The sequence below is a fragment of the Oryzias melastigma genome, linkage group LG7, assembly GCF_002922805.2.
Source record: "Oryzias melastigma strain HK-1 linkage group LG7, ASM292280v2, whole genome shotgun sequence".
Lineage (NCBI taxonomy): Eukaryota > Metazoa > Chordata > Actinopteri > Beloniformes > Adrianichthyidae > Oryzias > Oryzias melastigma.
In genome coordinates this window covers 7,385,208-7,408,044 of record NC_050518.1, presented here as the reverse complement: position 1 = coordinate 7,408,044, position 22,837 = coordinate 7,385,208, and the positions used below count along the sequence as shown (strand labels likewise).

General features: G+C 39.6%; 5 protein-coding genes across 6 annotated transcripts; 4 read left to right on the top strand and 1 right to left on the bottom strand.

Annotated features, from left to right (window-relative positions):
• The first annotated feature begins 305 nt into the window (after window positions 1–305).
• On the top strand, window positions 306–3,848 carry mkrn4 (makorin, ring finger protein, 4). Its single transcript, XM_024293544.2, has 8 exons — window positions 306–462; window positions 1,207–1,335; window positions 1,416–1,657; window positions 1,740–1,807; window positions 1,912–2,162; window positions 2,234–2,341; window positions 2,916–3,015; window positions 3,108–3,848. The coding sequence occupies exons 1-8, from the start codon at window positions 431–433 to the stop codon at window positions 3,237–3,239; spliced, it is 1,062 nt and encodes a 353-aa protein (XP_024149312.1). The 5' UTR covers window positions 306–430; the 3' UTR covers window positions 3,240–3,848.
• A 189-nt stretch (window positions 3,849–4,037) lies between these two features.
• On the top strand, window positions 4,038–7,511 carry fance (FA complementation group E). Its single transcript, XM_024293534.2, has 10 exons — window positions 4,038–4,367; window positions 5,073–5,619; window positions 5,691–5,738; window positions 5,811–5,867; window positions 5,941–6,084; window positions 6,148–6,271; window positions 6,723–6,798; window positions 6,890–6,956; window positions 7,041–7,166; window positions 7,259–7,511. The coding sequence occupies exons 1-10, from the start codon at window positions 4,087–4,089 to the stop codon at window positions 7,361–7,363; spliced, it is 1,575 nt and encodes a 524-aa protein (XP_024149302.1). The 5' UTR covers window positions 4,038–4,086; the 3' UTR covers window positions 7,364–7,511.
• A 736-nt stretch (window positions 7,512–8,247) lies between these two features.
• Window positions 8,248–10,494, top strand: rpl10a (ribosomal protein L10a). The gene is made up of 6 exons (XM_024293533.1): window positions 8,248–8,337; window positions 9,111–9,182; window positions 9,256–9,336; window positions 9,819–9,967; window positions 10,046–10,218; window positions 10,285–10,494. Exons 1-6 carry the CDS (start codon window positions 8,333–8,335, stop codon window positions 10,453–10,455), a joined length of 651 nt encoding a protein of 216 aa, XP_024149301.1. The 5' UTR covers window positions 8,248–8,332; the 3' UTR covers window positions 10,456–10,494.
• A 695-nt stretch (window positions 10,495–11,189) lies between these two features.
• On the top strand, window positions 11,190–15,054 carry LOC112159465 (inositol 1,4,5-triphosphate receptor associated 2). 2 transcript variants are annotated; one of them, XM_024293531.2, is made up of 13 exons: window positions 11,190–11,858; window positions 11,928–11,991; window positions 12,058–12,130; window positions 12,207–12,234; window positions 12,320–12,460; window positions 12,637–12,768; window positions 12,894–13,053; window positions 13,126–13,163; window positions 13,236–13,286; window positions 13,354–13,466; window positions 13,532–13,654; window positions 14,646–14,747; window positions 14,826–15,054. In XM_024293531.2, exons 1-13 carry the CDS (start codon window positions 11,847–11,849, stop codon window positions 14,968–14,970), a joined length of 1,182 nt encoding a protein of 393 aa, XP_024149299.1. In that variant the 5' UTR covers window positions 11,190–11,846; the 3' UTR covers window positions 14,971–15,054. The 2 variants fall into 2 exon arrangements, with proteins under 2 accessions (XP_024149299.1, XP_036068590.1); XM_036212697.1 differs by having other exon boundaries at window positions 12,894–13,163.
• Window positions 15,055–15,101: 47 nt separating this feature from the next.
• On the bottom strand, window positions 15,102–22,641 carry inavaa (innate immunity activator a). Its single transcript, XM_024293530.2, has 10 exons — window positions 22,484–22,641; window positions 19,307–19,395; window positions 17,863–17,996; window positions 17,627–17,749; window positions 17,313–17,547; window positions 17,189–17,242; window positions 16,797–17,013; window positions 16,510–16,665; window positions 15,815–16,427; window positions 15,102–15,744 (listed from the first exon to the last, which is right to left on the bottom strand). Exons 2-10 carry the CDS (start codon window positions 19,368–19,370, stop codon window positions 15,652–15,654), a joined length of 1,689 nt encoding a protein of 562 aa, XP_024149298.1. The 5' UTR covers window positions 19,371–19,395; window positions 22,484–22,641; the 3' UTR covers window positions 15,102–15,651.
• Window positions 22,642–22,837: the final 196 nt, after the last annotated feature.

The following is a 22,837-nucleotide window of genomic DNA, read 5'->3' as shown; positions in this document are numbered from 1 at the left end:
ATTGAGCATCAATGACTGTAGTGAACTTTACTTTTATGGGAACCTGTAAAACTACATCAAAAACTGTAATCTACCTCTACATTTGATAGATACACGCATTTGCAACCAAAAATAATGAATCCTTGGTGGGAAAAATGAATTTTCTGTGACATGTAAGATGTGTGAATTCTGATACGTCTTCCATATAATCCTCATTACAAATATTTCACCCCCTTTCTACGTAAAATGAGTTGTTTTTTAAAATTTGGAATATGACTTTAAAACGTCCTTGTATGACTGACAGCCGAGTGAACCAATAGGATCTTACGCTTGTTACGTTCCAACGGAAGTGTTGTGACGTCGCGTTAATTGGTCCGAAAATCCAGCTGACTGTTATTTAGGAAGGACTGGGAGGAAGCTTTACTTTGGCGGCTATCTCAAAACAGAGAGCATGGAGTCGGCTCGAAATGGCAGCATTTGTAGGTAAGGATGCTAATGAGTTGCGACGAAGGAAAAAATGGAAATATCTGAACACTTTTGCACTTTGACGCTTTAAGTTAGCTTGTTTATTCGGCAAATAGCATATCGAAAGTGGCAGTAAAGTGTAACGAACAGAGTGCTAGCGGCATGCAAAACACAAGTTAAAAAAGCAGTTAGTTTTAAGAGGCTCTATTTTTAGCTGCATTTTGTATACATTTGTTTTTCAAAGCGATATATTCCTGTCTGTGTATAATTTGTATAAATCGAGTTTTTGTTGAAGTGGTTTAAGGAAAACTATTAATAATAATTAAAAAAAACAAGCTGCTTGAAACTATTGTACATGTTAGAGGTTGGGAAAGTATTCTTTATCAACTGTTTCCCCCCTTTTTTAAAAGTATAAACAAGCAGCAAACGCAGTTGGAATGTTTTCACGTCGGTTGATTCGGACCGTCATGCATTGCGGCATTCCTTCCTTTTTAAAACTAACAATACGGGGCAATGGCTGCCTTGTAGTGGCTCACATGGACCATTTGCTGGAAAGATGGTTTAAATTCGTTACAAACAGGATTGATCCTGGGTGGAACAGGAAGCTAATTTCTCTACATTACTATGCTGTTTTGGTGGAACTGATCAGTGGTCAGGAGTTGGCATGGGGTCAAGCTGTGAATGTGAAAAACATTCCTTTAGTAAATGGTTGAAGGAAAAAAAAAGCTTGTGTTGATTACTTTCTATTTTTTAATCCTTCAGACATTTCCTTAAAGGAACATGTCGCTTTGGGCCAAGATGCATCTTCCGTCACGAAGCACCACATATGCCACCATCCCAGATATGTAGATATTTTCAGAAAGGCAGTTGCTGGTATGGTGACCGATGCAGGTAAGCAGTATGTTTTATTTATTTATTTCATAAAAAACAAAAAGGGCTAATAATCTTATTTAGATTATTCCACTTTTCAGGTATCTCCATGTTCTTCTGCCCAACATGGACCCAACTTCAACATCTAGAAGGAGTTCAGAGCCGGCCGTCTCCTTCGGTGCTGCAGTCACTGCATCATTAGAACGAAGAGGGATTCGACGACCTCTCCCACAAAACGCTGCTCCCACGCAGGAATCCAACACATCTGGGTCAACCTCTACTCTCTCAAACAACCAGCCTATTCGCCACCTGTCAGAAAATATTACAGAAGAGCAGACACAAGGTGACATTTTTTTTTTTGTTCCACGTCGAGTTTTGTAAACATTAAGAACTTTAAATTATAAATATATATACATTTCTTTCAGAACCTGGCTCTGCGTTTGTTCGGAGCTCAGAAGTTTCTCAAGCAAGTGCATCTCATGGCAGGACTAAGGTTGTGTTTTGTTTTTGTTTTTTGTGATTACAGCACAAGTCATGTTCTCTTGGGTATGTTGATTCCTCGAGACTTTCTGCTGACTTCAACATTTTTGTGTTCAGGTAAAAGAGTCGTCTCAGGAGCCACTCAGTGGGGCTGCTGGTGCCTCCAGTGACCAAAGTGAAGTGGAGGACATTGAGGCTGTTCTGCAGAGTAAAGATATGACTTGTGGCATCTGCATGGAGAAGGTGTATGACAGAACAGATGCTAAAGACCGGGTTTTTGGCATCTTGCCGAACTGCAATCATTCGTTCTGTTTGCAATGCATCTTGACTTGGAGGAAAACAAAAGGATTTGGGTCGGATGTTGTAAGGTAGGTTTAAGTTTGAAAACTAGTTTCGACTCTTAATCGACTGTCTTTAACTCATTTTTCTTATTTTTCAGGGCTTGCCCACAGTGCAGAGTAAAGTCTGCTTTTTACGTGCCAAACAAATACTGGGTTGAAGGACAAGCAAAGGAAAATGTCATTTCTGCATTTAAGAAGAAGTGCAGGTGAAGTTGCATGTTTGTCGTTGTAGCTTCTACATCACAGCTACAAGCGTTTTGCCAGGGACATTTTTACGTCTTCGTCTGTTTCACCCCTTATTTGAATAAATAAATATTCAAAAATATTCAGTTTGAAGCTAAATTTTCTGTTCATGTTTAAAATCAGCATCATTTTCATAAAATGTGGATTTTTAAAGTTAAATCAAAGTCTTATCAGCTATTTGTTCTCCACATTTGACCCATCCCCTGGGAGGGCGGTGAGGATCAGACACAATTGTGCTCAGAACCATTTGGTGATTTAACCCCTTAATCCAACTCCTTAATGTTAAGTGTCAAACGTGGAGGCCCTGGGTTCCATTTTTCAAGTCTTTGCTAAGACTGGCATGGTTTTGAACCAAAGACTTTCCAATCTCAGGATAGACACTATGGCACCAGGCCACTGTGTTGGTGTTGTTTAGCCCATTCTTGCATCCTAATTTGGCCATTTTGTAAGTTATTTCTTTTTCTCTTTTTGCATGTAGAACAAGGATGACAGTTGACACCCTTTTTAGATTTTAACGTTTTTGTTTTTTGTATCCAGTAAGAAAAGATGCTTCTTCTATGACCGATACGGATACTGCCCCTTCAAAACGGAGTGCCATTATCAGCATGTTAAGAAGTCAAATCCTCTGCCCTTCTTGGTAAGTGAATTAGTAATTCCAATGTGGTTTTATCACTCAGGATGTTGATTAAATATTTGATGTTCCTCTTCATTCTTTTCTCTCACTTCCAGTATATGTCTGACGATGAAGATGACGACGGTCAAGATCTTCTAAGTCTTTTCATAATGATGTCCCTTCTTGGTGCTGATGAGGATTCAGATGATGACCTTTCGTTTTACATGGATGGAGAGTTTGGGTTTTGAAGGTCTTGGCTGTGTCCGTCTTTGTATCGTTGGAACTTGTGCTAAAACACAAGTAGTTTCTAGAATATCAGGGATATAACTGGGTTCTTAGTGTTTGAGGGTTTTTGACAGTCTCAAACAGCAGCAGGAAGTTCTAAGTGCCTTCTTTTTGACCAGTTTTCAAACATTGCAGTTGCACAATTTAAAGTACATCTCACTACTCAACAGTCATTCATTCACATATTTAAATTTAGTTTAGTTTTATTTTTAAATCCCTGATCTTGTTGGTCACTTGTTTTTTTTTCTAAGTGGAGTTGATTTTCCTTTCCAACAGCTTTAGTCCTACAGACACATTGCAGGGTTTTTTCCCCACTCTCACTGCTGAGTGTTTAGTATAAATTTGTGACCCACTTGGTTGGATATATTTTTAAAAAAAATATGCTGAAATTGTTTTAATTCCCTAAAGAAAGCTGTACTGTATCCACTTGGATTTTGATACAGAATATGTGGTTGAAGTGATAACAGTGACTTGGTACGTTTTGGGGAAAGCGTGAAGAAATTTTTATTCCTTTTTAAACCAGCTGTACTTGTACACAAAAAATAAAAGTTTTCACACTGTCTCACTTAAAACGTGTTGCATTCCTTATTTATACTTCAGATGCATTTTTATATTGATTGCATCACCTCTCTCTCTGTGAAAACTAAATAGTTGCATATTTTTATTTATTGTAAGAACACTTGGGTTGAAAAAAATAGTTGTGATCGTAAAAATGGACAATCAAAAGTGTAGTTGCAACGCGCTCTTCTGTCGGTAGAGGGCAGTGTGCGCTCACGAGTAGATGCATCTGCCAGATTAAAACGTGAAGAAATGACAAAATTGGCGGCTCCCAAAGGCCGTATACTCGTATCATTACGAGACAAAACTAGTACTATGAGACCTGATGCTGCGGTGCTTTTGGATGGTTTTGACGGACAGTCGAAGCTGCTGCTTCGGGCACTGATGTCCGGCCCGTCGGGGACTCGCAGAGGACTGACTGCTTTCCAAAGGCTTCGGCGCGCAAACTCCGGCATGTCTCTGGGAAACTTTGTGGAGACTCTGTGTCGAGACAGAATAAGTTGTTTGGAAGATGGCACCGAGTCAATTGAAATGTAAGTGCGGAGATTTTGGCTTTCCTCAGTGGGAAGTTTATTTTCTTGCTGACACTTGCGGAAATTCACCATCTTTTGGAGGGAGGGGGGTGCTATGGTTCCCATGGAAACGGCTGTAATCAATTGGGGATTCTAAAGTGGTTTGTTCGTATGTGCCCATGCTGTTGTACATTACATCACTGATTTAACTATTTAGTTTAAAGTTGATATTTTACCTATATTTTAATAAAATTTGAACCTCTAATCTCTTCTATTTTAAATGTAAAGCTCTAATCCCTAATTTATTCCATTCTACATACAATTTAAATGCGAATCTCTGATCCCTTATTATATTTTACATTAATTTCAAGTTTAACCTCTAATTTATTCCATTCTATTGTATATTACATTTGAAGCTTTATTCCCTAATTTATTCCATTCTGCATACAATTCAAATTTGAGGCTCTAATCCCTAATTTATTCCATTCTATTCTACATTAAATTCACATTTTAAGTTTTAATCCCTAATTTATTTTATTCTACAATAAATTCAAATTTGAAGCTCTAATACCTAGTTTATTCTGTTCTATATTAAATGAACATTTGAAGCTGAACTTTCTATTCTCTTTTGTTCAGTTCTAATTTAAGGTTTTAATCCATATTTTATTATATTTTTCATTACATCAATTTTAAACTTTAATAACTTTTTTTTCCTTTTCTTTTTAGTAAGCCACTTGTGTGCCTGTTTCCAACAACCTTCAAGCAAAACCTGCTGTCTTTTCTTTATTTGGTTCAACCTTCTCTTCCCGAGAGCACCATCCTCCCTTTGCTCAAATGTCTCGTCCAGGAAACCGGCAGCAGCCCATGGGTCACTGCTCTGGTTAAACAGCTGGAAGGAAGGTCTAAGACTCACCATGAACAGCCCATGTGCACCAATAGATGCGCTCAAAGGCTGAAGGAGCTCTCAAAACGCTTGGTAGGTTCTGGTGAGGTCACAGGTTGGGCCAAATGCTTTAGCAGTCCAACAACAAGCTCAGAGCTGAAGGACATGCCTGAAATATCTGAGCCGGGGTCTCAGAGGAAAAGGAAGGGCAGTTTCATCCACCTGGACTCAGACAGTGAAGAAACGGGGCAACACAGTAAACGAAGAAAAACAGAGGATGAGTGTGCTGATGAAGGAGAGACTGTAAAAACAACAGTTGTGCCTGAAAGTGTTCCTGCAGTGATTCCTCTATCAGAAAATACACGTGAAGCTCTACCAGAAGACATAAAGGTAAGTAAAGTTTGCTGGGCTGCAGCTTTTGTCTGAGTTGTCCAAAAACCTTCTGTTTTCTGTTCATTTAGGTCTCATTTCTTCAAATAAAAGAGCTACTGCAAAGCCAGGACGATGTGGTAGGACTTTTGTATTTATTTTAGCTGGAACAGCAAAGTGCTTTTCCTCTGTAATTGTGTTTATTCTCTCAGTGGGACCAAAATGCAACCGATTTATTCAAAGTGCTGAACGACTGTGACCCTCGCCAAGTGAGTCATCACACCAAAACATCCTTTCTTTGACAGTGTGGTCGTCGCTTCACATGCTGCTGTTTCTGTCCAGGTTGAGGTGTTATGTACCATGCTGAAGTTTCCTGAGTTACCTGAACACATCCTACCTAAGCTGTGCAACAGCATTTTGTCGCTCTCTCCTGACCTGAGCTACAGCACAGCAACTTCCCTCATCAAGCATCTTCTGCTGGAGAAAGTATGAGCTCCAAATGTTGCAAATTTGCTTGTTTTGATACTGAAGTTTTATTTTATTTTCCAGATCCTTGCGCTGTCAGAACCAGCCTCAAGATGTATGGTAATGGCAGCAACCTCACTTTGTAACCGCTACCCCAGATCCATGTGCCACGCTTTGATTGGACCAGTGCTTGATGATAAAAACATAGGTGAGACGTGGTAAAAAAGATGCTAATATTCCTGCATTAATGTTCAGTGGAACTCATTAGCCTATTTTAAAGCAACAATGATGGTTTTTAGAAAGATGGTTTCAACCTCTTGACGCCTGAGTTCATATCCAACTACAGTATAAAAAAATCACCTATTTCTTTAATGTACATACTAAATTAATATTTTTTGAGCCAAGGTGGTTTGGTGCATATTTGCATCATTACGTATCTAGTCTTTCAAAAATGAAGCGTACTGTTCTATTGCACGGTCCAGTTTCTTCAAAGTTGAGCTGTCGCTTCACATTTGTCTTTTCAACAAACATTTTTGTAGGTTTGTTATCCCAGGTCAAAAGAATGTAAACAGAAGGAATACTTTTCAGCACAGAAAGATTTTTAATCTTTGTCCCTAAAATCATCTGATCTGCTTGTGTGGATTTTGTTTTGTTTTCAGGGAGTCCACAGGTGGAGCTGCTGAACAGACTGATAGGAGGCTGTCTTGAATCTCACTACAAGCTGCTAGTGCTTCAGTATGAAAGAAATGACATACTCTCATGAAATCAATTACTCAATTTTATTTAAAAAAATGTATATTTTATTGAATTTTTTATCGTATTTCAGATTGACATTCAAAGTTGAATGGAGTGAAGCAATGCTCTCTGTTATCCACAGCTTGCTAGATTCTGAGGTAACCAGATTTTCTTTTTTTAAGGTAAATATATATATATATATTACTAAGTTCACTTTTATTTTTGATGCTTTCTCCCATCAGCCTTTCCTGAATGCAGAAGTGTTCACACAGTTCACTGAACAGCTCGTCACTCAGAGTCCTTTATTCACCAAGTCGATGAAGTTTGCAAAAATGATGCTCACAGCTCTTACCAAATATGGCAATCTTGTAAGACATTTTTCTCTTTTGATATCAAAAGTTGAGAAGAAACTTAGTTTTTAATTGATTCTCTGAGTGTAAAAATATAAATGTTCTTCCAGGTGAATGCTGCACATAAAAACTCGCTGTCTACCTGCCTGATGTCAAATGAGACGTTCCTGAAGAAACCTCTGCAAGCTGCTTTGAAGCGAATCACACCGACATGAGGACTTTCTGATTCCTAATAAAACATTAAATGTCTCACTTCATTTAAACAGAAATTGTAGTTAACAGAGACTTCTGTTTGTCTTTAGTCATCTAAGAAAAAAAATCTATGTCGATGAAATAACTGAGTAAAATCTTGATTTAATTAAATTCAAATGTTGTCTTATTTACTATTTGCACATCAAAGGTATCTGTTTGCAAAGGTGCAATTCTTGCCTCTTCAGTGTTTGAGTCGTGACATTTAGTGATACAACTTTTTCAACCATTTCACATGAAAAGTTCAGTTATTTTTTTCAAGCGTCTGGATGACACATAATTCAATAATTCTAAAAGCAATATATCTACTGCTTGTATACTTGTAAATCATTTTAGCTGTAAAAGACTAAAGAAATAAACTGAGCGAATAAAAAAAATCCAATATTATGGTAGAGATCAATGATATAAAAAAAACATTCGACCTATTTTAAATATGTATTTATTCAGATTAAAGAGTAATACAATAATTAACTTGTAGTGGAGTATAGTAATATGTGGTTCACATCTCTGTCTCAAATTTAAAAGTTATAAGATGCATATATATATATATATATATATATATATATACATATTCACCTTTTGGTGATGAGGAGATTAAAATGTTAAATACACTAAAAAAACGGTATAATTATTTATCCCTTTCAAACAGACTACATCTAATTTTCAAAACGTTGTCTTAATCATCTTTTTAAAAATGCTACTTTTTTCAAACGATTAATAATTTTAAAGGACCAACATAAAATTGTTACACAAATAAAACTGCCTTGTGTTTTTTGTAGATGTAGAAGAAAAAAAATGCAAAAATAAGATAAACTTGTTTACAAATAAAGTTTACTTTAAAAAAAATGGACGCATGCTCTGCTGCCTTTATCGTGACGTAACTTCCGCCGCAACTTCCTCTCCAGCTTAGCTAGTCGACAGGGACAAGCGGCAAAATGAGGTAGGACAAAATTTAACTTTTTAAAACCATTTATTTGCATATTTCTACCAGAAAAGATTGCATTTTACCTAACACAAAGTTAAAGTTTACGTTTTATCACAAATGGATCAATTTTAGTTGCATTTGTAGAGATTGCTAAGGGTAAAAGTCGGTCATGGGCCATGTCTGCGCCGGTTTCACCATGGTCGGGCCATGTTTTAGGGCTATAATCCACTGCCATCCATGGATTTAATTCATTTTTATATCAACAATCAAACATTTAGTGATGAGATGGTTTGTTTCTTGAGACAATTATGGCACAATTAATTCATTTTCAAGCATTTTTCCATGGCATTTGATTGATAAATGGAGCAGTGACCGGGACGGTTCTATATCTCATGTTAAGGGGTGCTTAACCCCCAAATAGTTCTGTATTTAAGAACAGAGACTATTAATCGTCACTTTCGGTGTGCTACCGTTTAATTGAACAACTTAACTACCTTCAAGGTTCCCTTTATTGCTCTGTCAGGACATCACTTTCACCACAAAATGACGACAAACTTTAAAACCTTTAGCAACACATTTTTTTTTTTAGTAAATCACAAATAATTGTTTGAACAACTTGTGTTAAATTTTCTGTTTTGGAGAAAAAAAATATCCTTATGATAACTCTTTAGTTTTGTATTGGGTTGACGTTAGGGATTCTACTGCACCACAGCTGGGCAGAGATGTTGATAGAAGTGATGTGAAATTCTGAAACCTTTGTTAAAACCGGTTTATAAACTGTTTTTCAGCAAAGTTTCCAGAGACACGCTTTATGAAGCGGTGAAGGAGGTCCTGCAGGGCTCCGTTTCCAAGCCAAGGAAGTAAGTCCATTCAAGGGAAATGTGACAAAATGTATATGAGAAGTACTTGACATTTAAATATTTGTTTTTATAGGTTTGTGGAGAGTGTGGAGCTGCAGATCAGTCTCAAAAACTATGATCCCCAGAAGGACAAGCGTTTCTCTGGCACCGTCAGGTTCGACCTTTTACTGTCTCACCCAACCTTTTCCATGTTTTCTTCAAATCCTGTCTGAGGATATCCAATATTTAAAGAAGTAGCCCAGATGGGACACGAGCAGACATGGAGAAGTTCTTTGGGTAGTCTGTCTGAACCACGCAGCCCCGGCTGTTGTAGGTGAAGCGGACGGACCCTTACCCTGGGTCTTAAAACATGAGGGAAGGCTGGTAGGTTCACACCCTCAAGCCGAACAATTTTACTTTATTAAACCCAAGAAGTCAGATGATCACCGACCACTTAAGTGGTGTGGGTAAGATGATTTCTTTGTTGTACTTTAAAATCATAGGGGTGTCATTTGGAAATGGAACATTAGCAGTTTCGTTTTAAAATATGCTCTGACTTGTATGTGGAAAGGTCAGTACATTAATGGAATCTGTTTTTGTGGTTTAATTGAGATGTATTTGGTGTCATTTTAAATGGTATTGCTGTTTGTTGTACAGGCTGAAGACTCTCCCCAGACCCAAGTTTTCCGTGTGTGTTTTGGGAGACCAGCAGCACTGTGATGAGGCCAAAGCCGCTGCCATGCCCCACATGGACATCGAGGCTTTGAAGAAGCTCAACAAGAACAAAAAGCTGGTCAAGAAGCTCGGTAGGGAGGACACAGGATGACCGATGAGATGTCTGCGTCACTGTGGATAAACTTTAAACCTTTTACTTTTTCTTACAGCCAAGAAGTACGATGCTTTTCTGGCGTCAGAGTCGCTCATCAAGCAGATCCCTCGTATCTTGGGCCCTGGGCTGAACAAGGCCGGCAAGTTCCCCTCCCTCCTCACTCACAACGAGAACCTGAACACGAAGGTCGATGAGGTTAAATCCACCATCAAGTTCCAGATGAAGAAGGTGTGTTTCAGTTTTTATGTCTGGATTTAGATCATTTGTGATGGTAACAGTGTGGTTGTTTCGTAGGTGCTCTGTCTGGCTGTAGCTGTCGGACACGTGAAGATGACGGAGGACGAGCTCGTTTACAACATCCACTTGGCAGTCAACTTCCTGGTGTCTCTGCTGAAGAAAAACTGGCAGAACGTCCGTGCCCTGTACATCAAGAGCACCATGGGCAAACCCCAGCGCCTTTATTAAGGAAGACTTTTCTACTAATAAATGTGGAGAATCTCCAAATCCCAGTGTCCCGAGTGTTTCTGTCCTGTAAGAATGCCTCAAAACTTCAGGAATAAATGTTTGACTTGGTGTTAAATTGAAGAAATCACTAAATCAAGCATCTTAAATGTGTGTATTTCATCTATTAAGTTAACAGTGTTATGATTAAGAAAGTAATTTGTTTTGATAGAATAAATGTATTAGAATATTCAATTACATAATGATGTAACTTTGGACGTCTGCCTTTTCCAATGACGTTTTCCGTGGATGAATGATAGACATCTATAGTCATAGTACTGTGAAAAACATCTTAGTCCATTGCTGTTTAAAGTGACAAAAGGAAAATAGTTTTTGAAACTTGATGATGAATGTTTCAAACTTGATTTATTTTATCTGAAAAAAATGAAAGTCTGGGTGACTACTTCCAAAAGGGGTTTACTTATAGTTTTTATTTTATTTTTTCCATTTGTGCTGCATGAAAAATACATCTGTATCAGGGGTGACATGGGGACAAAATCCAAAATGCAAATTAGTTCATTGGCCAAACAGGACACAAACTAAACACTAAAACTAAATTTTTAAAATGCAACTTTTTAACTATGAATAAAAACAGGAATATTATTCCAAAATTAAATAACCTTCAATATTTTACTCGATAAAATTATATTTTGTCAGAATTATAGAAGTTAGAAATAAGTGTAAAATAACATTGGGCGATCAATAACAATGAAATAAAATGATCTGGATGGCCGGATCCGGCCCCTGGGCCTTGACGTTGGCACACGTGGTCTATACATTTACACATGGTTTTCTGAATTGGGGTCAACCTAGCCTCAAATATTAAAGTGTACTCATGTTCAATCTGTTGTATATCATAGGAATGAGATTTATTTTCTTCCCTCTTTTCTCCTTCAGAATCGACTTGAATGACGTTGATCATGTTAACGGTTGAAAAGTTACATTATGTTAAAAATGTGTTCTCAGACGACACCTCAGGCAGTAAAGGGTTAAAAACAGGCTAATTCTGTTGAATTTGGTCACTGATTTTAAAATATAAAAACTGAAGCACCGTTCTGTATCTCCAGAGAGATACTTTCCATTGGATCTCTCACAGCTGAATGTTTACTGTACAGGAGGACAGTTTCCCATGAGCCTCTTGTGTTGTCCCTCTGCTCTGGTTTGACTGTGGATCTCTTAACGAGATTATCTATTCTCAGGACAGAAGAAAGGCAGAGGAAGCAGTGAACCCACAACACGCTGGTTCATTTCATCTGAAAGGAAAGGGCTGCCTCTCATGAAGAGTATTTGAAGTATTTCTTTGTCCTGCACGGCTTTCTTTGGAGTTTCTGGTGTGACCGGTGGATGACGCACTGATGAGCCTTAAGGTGATTCTGATAATCTTCTATACCTGCTCCTCTGCACGTTAATATTAAAAGCTGGCATGTTGTTTTCAGGCTGACACAGAGACAAGGCGCCACAAGCTGTCCATTGAGCCAGACAGTGATGACAGCGAAGAAGGTAACAACTATTTTTTCTAATAAAAAACTACTTATACATTCAGACCTGATTCATGTTTTCAAACAGATGGAAGCAGAGAAGGGACGCCGCTATCAGGCTGGAATGAGCTGTCCATCATAGAGCGAGTCGGCCTCAACAGGTGCTGGACATGACAGCTTTCAATTCATTCATTTGTGAGCTTTTATTAAGATTTCAAATTATTTGTTCTCTGATAGTGTGGACATGTCAGAGAAGGATCTGGAGGTATTTTCCTCTTTTTTATTGTTTTGGCTATTTTATTGTAATCTTAAAGGATGCCCCTGACAGGTATGAGCTGGTTTTGTCCCAGGTGGCGTTTTCTCAGATCGCTCTGGCCTTCCGCTGTGATCAGTACACGCTTAAGCAGAGGCTTCAGGCCGAGGAGCATGCACGCAACCTGGCAGAGGAGAACATTCAGCTTGAGCTGAGCAGAGGGAGGGAGACCCTGGAGGTGCAAAACATTCCCAAATCTCCATGTTCAGTTTCGTAGCAATTCAATTGTACTATTGTAACAGTAAAATATGTTTTGACTTATCAAAATTCCAGTTTTATCTCAGTGTCTTTTGATTGACTAGCTATTGTAAGTTTTATATGGTGCCGGAGGAGATAAGATCCATGTGTTCTCAGATGCTGAAGGGCCTCTGCCTGGACAGCAAACGCAGCACCATCCTGCAGAAGCTGCAGTTGTCTCTGGACATACTTGGGGGGACAGTGGAGCGAATCTCCAACACGGCAGAGGTGCTCGGTGCTGTGCACCAGGTATAATTGCAAACAAATGATATGACATCACATAGTGTAAAACTGGGATTGAAATGTGGATTTACTGAATACATGTACAGGCATGTTAAGGCCACTATCTTCTCACTTGTGTGTATTCTGGTTAGGAGGCTCGGATGAGTCGCGCAGTGGAGCTCATGGTGGCTCATGTGGAGAGCCTGAGGAGGCGTCATGACAAAAACGTAGCAGAACTGGAAGAAATGAAGAAGATGATGCAGCAGCATCCAAGCTCCTACAGAAATAGCATCAATCCGGCCACATCCCCAGGTTGTTTTTTGTGTATTTTTATTTATTTGCATTGGTCTGTTGCACATTCTGACTCTGGCCTTCTTGTTGCAGAGCCAGAAGAATGCGACATAATGAAAAACTCCAAACAAGTATGCCTTTATCCCAGTTCCATGATATCTGGTATATTCCTTACTTCATGATTGTGTTTTGTTTTCCGTCAGGGTGTTTTACGTCGGCGAATCAGTGCATCAATCATGTCCTGCCAGAGTCAGGTGAGGTGGTTTGCCTTCTGTTGTTTTTTTTTTCCCTTAATCTGAACAAATTTATTCTTAATTACAGGAGAAGAAGAAAAAAGACCCAAGAAAGCGAGGCTTCTCTGGTAAGAAGCTGACTCCTTCATGCTCGTCTCCATCCCTGATGCTGGAGTCCGGCCGTATCACTAAAGACGACAGGTATCTAGCAGAAAACAAGTCCACACTACGCTTGTGTGTTTTATTTAAACTTTGTTATGTGTCAGGCAACCTAATCAAGATCTTCCAGAAGCATCAGCTCCTGAGCCCGCTCTGGAACCCCCTCCAACCCCCAAACCAGAGGTCCCCCAACCAGAACAAGTGATCCCCAAAACGACACAGAGCAAAAAGTAAGGAAGATGACTTTCCTGAATATTTTACAAGAATAAGACAATTTTGTAAATATTTCTTATCATTTTTTTCTTTTTTATTTTGAAAAAGATGAAAAAAGAAAAAGAAAAAAAGAAGAAAAAAAATATAGTATCTTACTGAATATTTTACAAATAAAAATAAAAGTTTGTAAAGATTTCTTCCAGATGTTTCTGTTTTATTTTGGAAAAAATGTAAAAAGGGGAAAAAGAAGAAAAAAACTGGAAAAGGGGAAAAAAGGGGGAAAAAGAAAAATTCCATAGTAACTGCAAGTTTCCAGAATATTTTACAAAAAAGTTTGTAAATATTTCTTAATTTTTTGGGGAAAAAAAAGAAGAAAAAATACACAGTAAATATAATTTTCCTGAATATTTTACAAAAAAAGGAAAAGTTAGTAAATATTTCTTCTGATTTTTTGGGGCAAAAAGAAGAAAAAAGGGAGAAAAAAGAGAATTCTTCCAAATTTATATATATTTTGTGGCTGATCATTTTGATTTGTTTTGTTAAAGATCTTGCGAAGTAATATACGTGTAATTTTTTTTAAGTCAAAGTAAGTAAAGTATGAAGGTATTATCGATAAAAGTCCTTTCAAGGTAGCTAAATTGTACTCCATTAAGTTTTCAGCTTTTTTTTGCACCATTCATTCGACTTCCACTTGTCCCTATTATGGTAAATGTTGTAAAAACTCTCAGAGACAAATTAAGTTTTAGTAACAGAAAAACATTGATATTTGGAGAAAATTATCATATAGGGTAGTAATAGGTAGTTAGCATTTAGCTCTTGAAAAATCTTCAAGGCCTGGCCTGAGAGTGTGTGTATTTTTTTGTGTTGTGGATAAGAGATACATTCTTTTGGCTTAAACATGACCAGAATGATTACCCCCATCCCAAAAAAAGTCACCACAGTCTGAAAAAAGCCAGTGGATGCTTCAGAAATACCAATTTAGCTCATTAAACTGCTGTTTCGTTCCAGTGTGGCCCTGGATTCTTTACGCCTCAGACACAAGGGCAAAGACGATCGGCCAATCAGAGGAAGGGAAAAGAAATCTCCCAGCATCCTCAGACAAATCTCCATGTATGCAAAGAAAATCAGATTTTTTTTTAAATGATAATTTTGTTTTTAGTCTAAACACTGACTGTTGACTTTGTTTAGGTATGGATCCCTGTGCTGGCAACACCCCCTGGCTCTCAGGCTGTATCGATGCAGATGGACGCATCCGTGTTTGAACGTGCTCGTGCTTTTCTGCGTCGTGATGACAATTCTTTTCTTGTGGAAGCTTTTTGATGGAGATCCGTGATAAGATGTTCTTCTGCAAAAGATGTCTGTGGATGTTTTCTCCTTTGTGCACGATGATGAAAACACGAGGATGCAATACTTCTGACATGCTTTTCTCCTTCTCTTCATGACAAGAATTCAACAAATGCAAACTCAGCTTGTGTTATTTATTATAAATATACAAAAATATGAAAACAGTTACAATCGAGTCGTTAGTAAGAACACACCACACTGCAGTGAGAACATTCATCAACCATATTTAAAGGCCTTAGGGGTTAATTATTAAAAGTTAATGACAAGCATTACAATTGATTCAAATACAAAAAAGACACTTTTAACTTACAGAAAATAGCTATTTATTTAGAAAATGTAATTACCAGTCTATACTGAAAGGTAAATGTTTAAATAATAAATATAATAAAAATAATTAGGAAATCTAACCGACAACTATCTGGTGACTTAAATGTGCAAAATGTGTTCCAGCCACAAAGAAACTACAAAAAAATTAAGTTTATGGTCCATTACACGTGTTCATGAGATTGCATGAGGCTCTAACTCAACTATCAATCACTATTAGAAATTAAATAAACTGGTGTAGCACCTTACTTTAAGTTTTAAGTTATTTTCTGCATTGCATCAGCACACAATCTCACAGAGAGTTCCAAGTCTTAATAAATACAGGGATAAATAAACAGGAATGTGGTCACACCTGGCTCACAATTTCTGCATCCTCAGCCACAAACCACTGCACCGGGGTCCCGTCCGGAGCTCTCTGCAGGATCAAGTTACCCGAACCCTGTGAAAGCACCGTCACATAAATGTTCTCATCATCAGAAGCAGGATTTTTCTACATGTGAGGTACCAACCTGGTTAAAGGGAGGCAGGTGGGGTGAGGTGGGGCTTGTAACGCTGAGGGACGCCTGCTTCTCTCCGTTGTTCAGCCTTAACTTCTGCAGCTTATTTCTCTGATGCCAGGACTTCAGCTCCTCTGACACGATCTCCCGCGGCATCAACCGGATGGCGTGGTTTGGGTACTCCTTCAGCGAGGGCGTCCTCACAACCCTGGTGTATGGTGGGGGGGGCTTTAGGACCCTCCTCGGGGAGGTTGCTCCTATTTGTTGAGCCACAGGAGAGCTGGATAGGGAGCACACCCCCGTGTCTAGGTTTTGCAGGGATTGCTGGCTGTCTTCTAGTGGGGTCCGTCTACGTCCTGGGCTGGACAGAGGCTGGCTGGTCTTCTTTGTTGGGTCAGGGAAGTTCTTCTTCTGTGCTCCAAAGTGGAACCCATAAGGCGGGGGGCAGAGCTTCGGGATCTCAGTTGGTTCGGTTCTCACAGGAGAGCCAATGTGGGAGGAGAAGGACTGATCTGAGTCTTTTAAGGTGGACTCTGGAGACTGCACTCTGAAATCAGCGGTGCAGAACAGCCTGACCCGTGCACGGCTGTTCTCAGGACCAGCAGCCTGCTTTGGTTTGGGAAGCCTGAAAAGATATGGAAAGGGAATCGGTGAAGCCAAAGCACACACACACACGTTGTTATGCTATTCGTCTGAAAATGACTCACCTGAAAGATTGGGAGTATTGTCTGCGCACCAGCAGCTCTGGAGTGGAGGGGGCACTGGTGGTGTGATTGTGATTGTGACGCAGAGCTGAGTTCCTGACAAACTGAGTAAGAGGGATCCGACAGCTTTCTGGAGTCACCGGTGTTCCTGTGGGACTACTGCGCAGGAGAAAACCGGAGCAAAAACATGAACAGCCTAAAAGAAACTTTAAAACATCCATCAACTCTTTTCCTCCTAAGATTTCAACTATTTTACATATTTGACTAAATCTGTCAGCTGTTTTATCTACCTGGATCTGCTTCTGCTGCTGGACTGAGGTTTTGTGGCCTTATGGTAAGGCTGGTCCAGACTGGACTCCTTCCATGGGGAGTTCTGGATGGGGGAGCGTTCATACTCCACCCTCGAGGGCTGCGGGGAGGATTGCAGAGGTTTCTCTGAGAGTTGGAGGGGGTCCGAGCAGGAATTGTTCAACACTGGAGGTGAGAGGGGGCTGGATGAATCCACATCTACATAGAGGGAAAGAGAACATAAATAATATAATGAGTAAAGAAAACCCCTGACAGAATCAAATGCATAAATAAATGTCAACATAGAATTTTTTTAACTTTCTGTAAATTTAGACTTGTTTAGGTGAAGGTTTGGGTGGGTAGCTTTACATGTTTGCATCCAATCTTAACTCACCGTCATCCAGAGCCACCACATCAGAGAGTGAGCTGTCGTCAGACATACAAAGATCTGCAGAAATCAAACAGAATGGGTCAAATCCACTTTGTGGTACAACGATCAGTTTGAAGGCAGCACTAACCTTTGTTTTGGCTGCTTGAAGTGGAGACACAGGGTGAGTTACATTCACTCTTGATCCTGTGCTGGAACACGGCCTCCTGCAGATCCTTCACTTTCCTCTCCTCCCTCTTGCACTGCAGGAGTCGACTCTTCTTCTGTGGTTTGCTGAGGTTGTCCTCCAAGGAGAGCTTGCGGGCTGCCACATAAATCTGCTGCTGAAGAGCCAAGTCTGTTTCCAATGCTTGCAACTCAGAGTCCTGTGATAAAAACACAACCTTGTATTTGGTATGGGGATAACTCACTTCCTCGTGGACAGTAAAATGTAAGCATCCATACCTGCTGATTCTTTTGCATCAAACCTTCATCCAACTTAAATGAAGCTCCAATCCTCCTTCGGACTCGTGGAGGCTTCTCCTCCGGCGTCAGAGGATACTCTGAGGGCAGTTTGCCTGTCAGCTCCTGGAGGGAAAGACATAACAGATGCTTACAAAGAAGCCAAAAGTACTCTCAAATAATCTGATTAAGTTGTCATAATATTCATCATCAGAACAGTTTCTTGATGATCAACTCACTGCCTCCCTGATGCAGAGTTTTCGCAGCTCCAGCAGGCAGAGCTCCAGACGATCCTCCAGAGACTGATGCTTCAGCTTCAGGGCTCTGGTGTGAGGGCTCAGGTCCTTCACTGGAGAGGTGGGGCTATCCGGACCTGCAAAATAAAACATCACTTTCAGATTCCAGAAATATTCAAATTTATTGACTAAAAATTTTTGTTCCAACATGAACTGAGTTGTTTTTTTCTGTAGTGGTGACTCAATAAATCTTTCCTGATTTAGAAATGCAGAAATGCAAAATCTCACCTAACGATTTCGGTATCATAGATTTTTAAGGTTAGTTTTTAACATTTAGCAGTTGGTGGCATTTTCATATATTAAGTACCGGCAGTTATTATTTTATGAGTTTCAATCTTTACTGACCTACTTATGTTTTTTTATCCTGAATATTTGCATTCTTTGTAGGATTTTTAGATTTGTTTTTATTGTTGAAAAGAATGTGGGTTCCCTGACAGTGTGATAAAGTGCTATAAAAATATTTTTTTTATATCAAATAAAATTCTTTTTAGGATTTATGAGACAAAAAAGGACAAATATTACTTTTTTAAAACAAAAATGCTAGTTTCTTTGCAAACATTGTTTGGAAAATATATTAAAAAATCTTTAAGCCCCACTCCAATCATCTTTTGAGCTATTTTAAATAGTATTTTAATTATGATTATGCCGTTTTTAGACAAAATAAAAATAAATATATAAATCAATTAAATGTTTTCCGGGACATAGTTTCTGCAGAGCGTCAGTAGTTTATCAGAAATCCCCCTTTTGAGTTGTGGACGGGATTGTGGCACGGAGATGCCCCCCAACCCTTTCTGCTCACTGTTACTGCGAGCTCTCTGTTTACACTCTCTTCCACTAGCTTGCAGCCCTTCGAATCCCGAACCCAACATTACCAATGCAACAAAAATGGTGATCAATATTGGAGCCCATACAATTTGGAGCGAGCTCACATAAAGAAAAAACAGACGTAAGGGATCTAGTCGTCTACAAGTAGATGCACCCAAACGGAGCAGAGCAGGGAGGCCGACCAGCTTATATTTCACATCACAAATACAATCTTTTTTTCTGTTTCACAATGATTTAAATAGAGAAAGTACGTAGAAATGCTAGTTTAAGCTTTATTTTAAGTCCTCCATCATAAGAAAAATGCTACAAAAAGATGCTAAAAACACAGTTTTCATTGGAGTGGGTCTATAAAGCTAGTCTAAGTCAGTATGTAATCAAAGTATAACAACCTAAAAACAAAAGAAAATGTTACATTTTTGTACATAAAACTGTTGAGAGAAACATATACTTTTTAGATTGCTATGATAGAAACACGTTATTCAAATCTTCATGTATTACTGTTTTGATATTGATGAGCAGACCCAACAATAAATGTCTAACATTATTGTGAGTGTTCACTTACCAGATTGTAAAATGATCCCACTGTCAGTGTCACTGATCTCCTCTTTACTCTCCATAGTCGTCATCTTGCTCTCTGGATTTTCTAATAACCTGTTTTAATAAGCAAAGTTCATTCAGATGATCAGACTGACGCAGATCTCTCCAAAGAATTCATTTTCTGTCTCTGTTTTGCTGCCACATGGCTTCATTCACTCTCCCACTGCTGTTTTACTTAACAAAAGTGAATGAGTGGCGGGTGCTCTTTTTACACCCGTATCCACGCAGCTCTCCAACTCCCTCCTCCTCCTTTTCTCCTTCACTCTCCCATGCTTAATCACAAAGGAGGCAGACCCCCGCAGTTGACTCGGCACATGTGCAGGGGTTAATCTGAATTGTGGTGCCATGGTGACGAAGCATGGAGTGGCTGGCTAGGAAAGCGTGTCGCCATGAGGCGTGTCAGAGGGCATTTAAAGCGCCCGGGCCTTGAAAAAAAAGCAAAGCAGATGGCAGCGGGAATTGCCCCGCTCGTGGACTGCACCTGTTCTCGCTGTGCACCCCTCCCTTAGTTCCTATTCAACCAGTGTCTAAAAAAACTCTCTGGGGGCTTTGAAGTGGAAGAATGTCTCAATGAGCTTATCCATGCAGCATCACATAACAAGGCCCCTGCTGAATCCTGCACAACCCTTCCCATTTTTCTTCCACACTAAGCACAAGTCATGCTTGAGGCCTTTGCAGCATCTCTAGAAAACATGTGACTGGCAAAAAAACAGCAGCAGATGATAAACAACAACAAACTAAATGTTTCGTTTAGAGATCATATGAGGTTATAAAAGTAGAAATAAAGTGTCTTTTTAAATATGTTTTATTACTCAACATGCTGCAACAATCCTTATTTTTTCCTGAAACAATCATAAAATCAACAAATACTACAAAATAAAAGTCTGTCATAAACTTTTGCAACATCGAGCTTGTAAACAAAACCCATGTTAGCAGAAAAGGAAGTGTTTCTGGTCAAGATAAGAGGGGTGTGGGGTCCACATGGAGACAGACTTCACATCAGACAATAACAATGTGTCATCAAAGCTTCACAGTGTAATCCTCTGCTCCTGTCTCAACTGCTGTGCTTGGAGATTGATATCAGGCCTTTTCCTGTAGGGATGAGGAAGACCCAGCGTCCTCGTGAACGAGAACATTCTCTAAAAGCATGTTGTTCAGTATCCCATAGGTCTGACCTATTCACCACAGTAACTCATGTGAACTGACTCAGCTATGAGCGGCCGGGAGCACAATGAAGCAGAGCTAGACAGCTCGAGTCTGTAAAACAACACTGCAACAAAGGCCCTACTTCCAACAAGTGACCTCAGTGGCTGCAGCACGCTCAGTATCTGCTGACAGCTCAGGCTTTAGCCGCGTCGCTGTGCGTTGATAGACGGTGAGAGGTGAAGACAGGAGCGTGTGTGTGGCTGAGGCCTTCCCTGCCTGCAGACACATGGCTCCATGTTGCAGCAATCTGAAAACATCACCAGGAATCCAGGATGGTAACAAGACACAGGCAGGGTAATGTGGGATTTACCCACTTACACCCCATAACTGTCTGAGGACTTTCACAAGAGTCTGTGGTTGCAGATCTAGGCTGAGTGAGTGGGTGGGTTTGGGTTAAGCTCATTTGGAGTTGGAGAGCTCTGCCAAAAAAATGCAAATGCCATTTTTCAGGGGTTTCTTAGAACCTGGAGCTAATGCTGAACTTGTTCTGTTAAGGAAAACAAGAGTTTTTGTTTGATTGACTGTGACAAGAAGAGTAGAACATGTCCTGAGGGAGACCAGCACTAATAGGTCTGTCTCCGTCCAGCAGATCTGACGGATGCAGCGTGTGATTACCTACAAACACGTGAAGGACGAGAGCTAACCGTACCACCCATCCTCAGAGTTCACTGGACCGTGACTACGTAACATCTGCGGAAGTTGATGTTTATGGTAGGAGATCATGATGTGGCTTTACTGTCTCCCAGACTTCCACCACCACCCTTTCCCATGAGCGCTTGCAGTTGCGTACTCCTGGAATACGGCCACCACCACCGTGCTCATTACCACTGTGGTTGGCCCTGGAATTACCGATGGGGACCAGAAACAGTGAAGGCTGCCTGCTCCAACCCTGTAATTAAGATTCTCATGTGAACGCTGATACTATGGAAGAAACCAAACGACTTTACAGCATGCCTTATTTAAGAGCCTGATGAAAAGCCAAAATCCATTCAGCAAAAAGGATCCTCTCTGAACGCAGCAGAGGAGAAAAGTGCATCAGCATGGAGCAGCAGGAGATGGGGAAAAAAAAGAGGTGTTAGATTACAAAGGGCGTCACTGGGGCAAACTCATTTCCCTAGGATGAAGTGCTGGATTCTGAAACTACAGTCTAAGGCAAAACATAAAGAGAAGACTCTTTAGCACTCCAAGCCTCTGTTCTCTTGTCTCACTGATCCAGATCAATCTGGCTAAGAAGCAGGAGGACCTTATCTTCCAAAGACATCTGTGAAATCTTATCAAGCGCCAAGCTAACTGCGGTTCTAACACAAGATGTCTAAATTATTGTTGACTCCTAAATCATCTGGTGTGGGCTACACCTTTTCACTTTAAAGTGAAATAAATAAACAACTCAACAAGTAAACACAGAGGTGTTGCCTTTTGCATGTCAGTATCCCTTCACGCCTCTACATGTGGTTTCAGTGAGATTATGTTTATTCTAGTGCTGAGGTACCAGCTGCTACTACCAACTGCCCTATTGCCCCACATCAAGTAAAAGCTACACAAAAGCAGCTGATTAGACAAAGCTACAACCCTTTCAACAGCAGAATTACCTGCATACCCCCATGCTTCTTCTATTTGTTGATAACTATGTATTAAAATTGAATTTAAGATTAGAATAAATGGGAAATAGGACTTTAAATGCATTTATATGCAACATAAAGTACATATTTGTGTTGCACCTAAAATGAAGTATACTTAGATTTATGCACAAAAAATATTTTTTGCAAAAAATTAATATAATTAACTCAAATTACTTTTTTCTTGCTTTTTAGCTCAAACTTGTGTCGTTTAAGTCCAACAGCATCTTAATTTAACAGTTAGCAATTATTACATGTTTCTACTTTTTATTGCTTCCTTTAAATCAGCTGCTATCCATCAGAGAACCGTCTTCACGTACCTTTTACGTTGTGGGTTTCTCCTCTACAGCATCATTTCTGTGGCCGCTGAAGTTGAACAGACTTTCTCCGGTCAGATGTGAGCTGAGCGCCTGGGACATCTGTTTCAGAACGTTCCATTTTGAAGAGGGGTGGATTCGAAAATGTATACAATCGCATTGAACACATGAAACTTAAAAACTAAATATAGTTATATTTAACATGCTTTTCTGAGTTTATAAACTTGATTCAAGAGTGCTAGCTTAAATTTCCCGTGGCAACTGTTTTTGTTTTATGCTGATCCTGATGGAGTCCCCCATATTCTGTAATGGTTTCGTCCGACGCTTGAGACTTTTCAAAGACGCTGTGCGTCTGTT

Coding starts and splice junctions, on each gene's coding strand:
- LOC112159465 (XM_036212697.1), top strand. Junction 12,131..12,206: donor GAGCGAGTCGGCCTCAACAG/GTGCTGGACATG, acceptor GTTCTCTGATAG/TGTGGACATGTCAGAGAAGG. Junction 13,287..13,353: donor TCATGTCCTGCCAGAGTCAG/GTGAGGTGGTTT, acceptor TCTTAATTACAG/GAGAAGAAGAAAAAAGACCC.
- fance (XM_024293534.2), top strand. CDS start 4,087: ATGACAAAATTGGCGGCTCCCAAAGGCCGTATACTCGTATCATTACGA. Junction 5,620..5,690: donor CTCTACCAGAAGACATAAAG/GTAAGTAAAGTT, acceptor CTGTTCATTTAG/GTCTCATTTCTTCAAATAAA. Junction 5,739..5,810: donor TGCAAAGCCAGGACGATGTG/GTAGGACTTTTG, acceptor TTATTCTCTCAG/TGGGACCAAAATGCAACCGA.
- mkrn4 (XM_024293544.2), top strand. CDS start 431: ATGGAGTCGGCTCGAAATGGCAGCATTTGTAG. Junction 1,658..1,739: donor TACAGAAGAGCAGACACAAG/GTGACATTTTTT, acceptor CATTTCTTTCAG/AACCTGGCTCTGCGTTTGTT. Junction 3,016..3,107: donor CAAATCCTCTGCCCTTCTTG/GTAAGTGAATTA, acceptor TCTCACTTCCAG/TATATGTCTGACGATGAAGA.
- inavaa (XM_024293530.2), bottom strand. CDS start 19,370: ATGACGACTATGGAGAGTAAAGAGGAGATCAGTGACACTGACAGTGGG. Junction 16,666..16,796: donor AGCAGCAGAAGCAGATCCAG/GTAGATAAAACA, acceptor TCTCCTGCGCAG/TAGTCCCACAGGAACACCGG. Junction 15,745..15,814: donor ACCTGCCTCCCTTTAACCAG/GTTGGTACCTCA, acceptor GTGCTTTCACAG/GGTTCGGGTAACTTGATCCT.
- rpl10a (XM_024293533.1), top strand. Junction 9,337..9,818: donor CGTTTCTCTGGCACCGTCAG/GTTCGACCTTTT, acceptor TTTGTTGTACAG/GCTGAAGACTCTCCCCAGAC. Junction 9,968..10,045: donor AAAGCTGGTCAAGAAGCTCG/GTAGGGAGGACA, acceptor TTTTTCTTACAG/CCAAGAAGTACGATGCTTTT.